This window comes from Lepisosteus oculatus, chromosome 16 (genome assembly GCF_040954835.1).
Source record: "Lepisosteus oculatus isolate fLepOcu1 chromosome 16, fLepOcu1.hap2, whole genome shotgun sequence".
Taxonomy (NCBI): Eukaryota; Metazoa; Chordata; class Actinopteri; order Semionotiformes; family Lepisosteidae; genus Lepisosteus; species Lepisosteus oculatus.
The window spans coordinates 12,801,809-12,806,525 of NC_090711.1; the positions used below are offsets into that span (position 1 = coordinate 12,801,809).

The following is a 4,717-nucleotide window of genomic DNA, read 5'->3' on the forward strand; positions in this document are numbered from 1 at the left end:
TTTTAAAAATTGATAACCGCACAGACTTTATTTTTGCCATTCTGCACTTTACAATTTAATCTTGTTCCCACTTCATTTTGGAGTACTGCCTCATACAGGCATTTGCACTTTACATACTTAAGAAGCCTACCACTATTTACAAGAACAAGGCAAATTACCCTCTCTTACTCCCTCTACTGCATTTAAAAAATAAAAGAATACAAAACACTCTTTATTTTGGTTGGCAAGATAAAACGTTTACCCAGGTCGTTCTCACGTTAGACAGCTGGGAAACAACTGCTCCCGAAAACAACACTCCAATCTGCCACTTTCGACACTGATACAATGTCAATGGTTTAATATGCAGAGTATTTTTCAAAAGAGTAAAGTAACTTTCTACTCCCAATTTGGAAACATAGCTGACCCCTCTGTTTCAGTACTGGATATATGGGACCCAATGACATTAAAATACATTTTTAGTTAAAACCAGTAATTGAGGCAGCTGGAGCAATGCTCAGTACTTATTAAAACAGTGCTCTTCACCCTTTTTAGGCAGTTAGCTATCTTTTTTTATATAATGCAGTAAACTGCAAATATTCTCATCTCCACAATTGTCCATGATACATTTGCATAATACTACGGCATAAAATAAATAAAGGTGTTTTGTTCTGGACCCGGTTATGAAAACAAAAGGCAACGTTTCCGATGTGCGTAGTGTTACACAAAGACCCCCGCGAGGCCCTGACCGCCCTGGTGCCTCGGTGTCACTCTGCTCTGCGTTCTCTTGGCTGTGGAGGGAGCCGCGGAGAAAATGGCTGCCGATACCAGAGTTTATACGTCAGGTACCACGCCAGCAGGCCGACCGCGGTTCCCAGGAGCTTCTGGGCCGCGTCGTGGAAGTACACCGCCGTGCAGGCGAACATCAGCACCCAGACGCCGACTAGGACGTTCAAGCCGAGGTACAGCACGCCGAGGAGCACGCCGCAGAGGCGGGGGACACTCGCCTGGCCGCTCCTCACGTGCCCCATGGGAACCATCTCCTCCCCGATCAGCAGGGCCGAGTAGGCCAGCAGGAAGGAGTGGCCAGAGATATCGAAGCCGGCCCAGTGGTGGCCAGCCCCCCGGCAAGCGTGCCTGGACGCGTGGGTGCTGCGCAGGGCCCCCCCGGGCCGCGGCTCGTAGCAGGCGCCCGTCAGGTCCTCGATGTAGAGGAAGGCGCGGGTGCACGTGTACCAGACCGCCGTCCCCACGGCGAGCGCGCCCAGCCGCCGCAGCGCGAAGCTCACGTCCCTGGTGCAGCAGTAGTTGGAGATGGCAATGAAGGGCAGCAGGGGAAACAAGGTCCACCCCCAGGCAAATTTGACAAAGTACCTGCGGAAGGCCAAACGCCAGCAGAAAATTAATTCGAATTAGTAACTTAAATTAAATTCGTAATTTCCTTAGATACCAGACAACCAAATTCACATTCTATTCCATCAGCGTACAAACTACTATACACAGGATACATTACAGTATATTATGGCCAGCAGCCATATCACCCTGCAGCTCACAACTGGCAGCCCCACTGAAGCTCAGCAGGTGTGAGTCTGGTCAGTACCTGGGAAACACTAAGGTTGCCGTTGGAAGAGGTGTTAGTGGGGCCACCCTACGGTCCATGTGGGTCCTAAAGCCCCAGTATAGTGATGGGGATACTAAACTGTAAAAAGGCGCCGTCCTTCGGATGAGACGTAAAACCGAGGTCCTGACTCTGCGGTCATTAAAAATCCCAGGGCATTTCTCAAAAATCCCCATCTATAAATTGGCTACACCACTCTCTTCTCCTCCACACTGAGAGCTGGTGTGTGGGGAGCGTACTGGTGCACTATGGCTGCCGTCGCATCATCCAGGTGGGGCTGCACACTGGTGGTGGTGGAGGAGAGTCCCCATTACCTGTAAAGCGCTGTGAGTGGAGTGTCCAGAAAAGCGCTATATAAGTGTAAGCAGTTATTATTACTATTATTAGAACTTATCACTGGCAGTTTGCTACAAAGATATTGCCGTCTGAAATTTTCTTCTTAGAACATTAATAGCTATGCTCAGCAAGAGGAAATACAATGTATCTAGGAGCAACAGAACATGATTTTCTTACAGCCCAGAATTGTGTACAATTCTAATGATCTTAAAAGGACGTTGCTATCCTTTTGATCGTGATGGAAAAAAAATAATGGTTTCCAGTTTTTGCATTTAAACTGACCTGAACAGGGGTTGTATTCATTCTGCAACAATGTCATTTTCACATAGGTTCAGCTTCCCTAACTTGACGGATTCTTCCAGTTCGGCTGCTATACTGAAAATCTAGTCAGCGTGGCTGCCTTGCAGCCCTGGGTTCAACTCTGGCCCTGGGTGGAGACTGTATGCTCTCCCTGCGTTTCCTCTGGTTGCTCCTGTTTCTTCCCACTGTCTCAATACACACTGGTACTGTAGGTTAACCGGATTCTGGGAGAACTGGCCGTGGTGTGAGCCTGTCTGTGTTTGTGCCCTGCCACGAAGTGGTGTCCTATCCAGTGTATCTCGTCTCCCGTTTGTTGTTTGCCAGGGATAGGCTCCGGCTCCCATGAACTGGATGAAGTGGTTAGAAAACGGAAGGATAGATTGTCTTAATATGTCAAATTGCGAGAGCCCTGTTCATACACTGCTCTTCAGACTGTAAACCCAGAATGTGCATTCCCAATTGTCTGGTTTTCATTACCCTGTACTCGTCCCCACCACCGCGACTGAGAACTAAAACAGCCTTTGCATACCAGCTACTGCTGCATAAAGAGGCCGGATTTTGCAACTTTATTTTTAGAAACGACAGAGCCCCTCCGCGCAGAAATAACCGTGCCCTGTTTGCCCTTGGTGTGTGTTTGTCCATTGTGCAAGGTGTCTTCTTTCGTGTTTGCGGTTTAATATATGACCGGTTAGCTTGGAAGTACAGTATTTGCGAAGTGATCATAGATTATTTCGAAGGTAATCATATCGGCTGTTCTTCTGGATGGAGATCAATACTGCACATTGAATTATGTTTTTACTTGGCCAGCCGAGGTCGCTGTGCTACCTGCAGATTAATATTGAAAGGATTTTACTGAAATCTTTATATTGTGCACTAGAAATAATAATACTGCACACTTAAATACATAAAACGAGTTTGTCTAACAACGGGGTGGCGACATTTGCCCTACTAAAGGCAGCAAATTGATGCAATAGTTACCGTGGCTTTAGTTAGAGTACGTGATGAAATAACTTTTACAGTAGCCAACTAAGACCCATTTCAGCAATCCATGGACTAGTAGCGTTTCTTCACTGGGCATTTTCAGAAATTAGGCTTTACACAGTCTCACTGTGTCCCATCTCACTGTTCCGAGTGTCACACGGGTACCATAACATATAAATGAATAAAATAAAAATAAAATAAATCGAATCGCTTAAAAAGTATTTCCTATTTTTTTTTTAAAAATCGTTTAGACTTTTTTTTTTAACAGCATAGGATTTAAAGCCATCCAATGTTGTGGACGTTTTAACTTTTTGACTGGTCATATCCTAACACATTAAAGACAACAGAAGAACATACTGTATAATCCCGACGGACCTTTCAGGGAGTAACGCCCGTTCCTTGTCCACAACAGCGGCTAATTCAAAACTTGAGACAACTGGAATAAATAAATTGTGAATGAATGTCGGTCTGAGGTAGATCACGCAGAGTACTATATATTTTAAGTGCACACTTTGCACTGACTTACACGTTCAGGAAATTTCGTCTGTCACTGAAAAACCCATCCGGGAGCACTTGCATCTCCTTTATCAAGGACCCTGTGAATGAAATCAGTATGAACATGTAACATAAATAATGATGAGCTTTTCCCCACAGTCTAACAAGCCGGTCCACGCAATCGCCCAGAGCTGCCATTTTTGCCGACTGTAGTGTACATTAACGGGGAAAGTGTGGCAGGAGGGTGGTGCTAAAGGTTCTGTACGTTGATTGGCTGCAAAATACATCAGCTTTTCTGGCTGGCCAATCAAAGACGCGCATCTGACACGTGATATGAGCTTCATTTACACACAAACTTCAGATGCGGAAAATGGTTTTGTGTGAAGGGTGGCGTGGGGCTGTTGGTGCTGGTCCGAGCAACCGGCCTTGGCGGCTATAACTGTCATATTTAATCTCTTTGTATTAAAAGATGCAGTGTATTTCACTATGAAGCACTATAGGCCTTAACGAGGCTCTGTTGTTGCATTGCACGCAGAGGGTGTTCGTGGTTTCTAAAGCAAAAAGCACTTGTGTTTTAAAAGGAGATGGGTAAACTCATGTAAATGTATCTCAAAATAATTTACCGGTAACCTTCACTTGGAGGTTGCGTAAGAGCGCTGTTTAAAACACGGTGCAGTGAGAGTCCCCTGCTGTACCAGCATATCCAGTACAGCAGACAATACCACACAATGTAGACAGTACATTACAAACATAATAAATATTAACAACAGGAACAACAAATATGTTGTTGAGAACAATAAATATGTAGCAGTGAGGAAATAAAACACACCAGACCATGCAAAAAGTGCAGAGTGTAGACGATCACTGAGTCTGAGGCACTGCAGTTAGCTGTTAAGGATGTGTCTTGCATCTAAACAGCTAGCTGCAAAGCCACAGGCTCATTGATCAATTAGGTGATTGACCACGATTGACCACGGAGCACAGAAGTGTAGACAGAGGTGTGCAGGCTCA

General features: G+C 45.5%; 1 protein-coding gene across 1 annotated transcript; it reads right to left on the reverse strand.

Moving 5' to 3' along the window:
- Positions 1-3,937, reverse strand: fitm2 (fat storage inducing transmembrane protein 2). Its single transcript, XM_069179566.1, has 2 exons — positions 3,738-3,937; positions 1-1,350 (listed from the first exon to the last, which is right to left on the reverse strand). Exons 1-2 carry the CDS (start codon positions 3,902-3,904, stop codon positions 744-746), a joined length of 774 nt encoding a protein of 257 aa, XP_069035667.1. The 5' UTR covers positions 3,905-3,937; the 3' UTR covers positions 1-743.
- Positions 3,938-4,717: the final 780 nt, after the last annotated feature.

Coding starts and splice junctions, on each gene's coding strand:
- fitm2 (XM_069179566.1), bottom strand. CDS start 3,904: ATGGCAGCTCTGGGCGATTGCGTGGACCGGCTTGTTAGACTGTGGGGA. Junction 1,351..3,737: donor AGACGAAATTTCCTGAACGT/GTAAGTCAGTGC, acceptor GGCCTTCCGCAG/GTACTTTGTCAAATTTGCCT.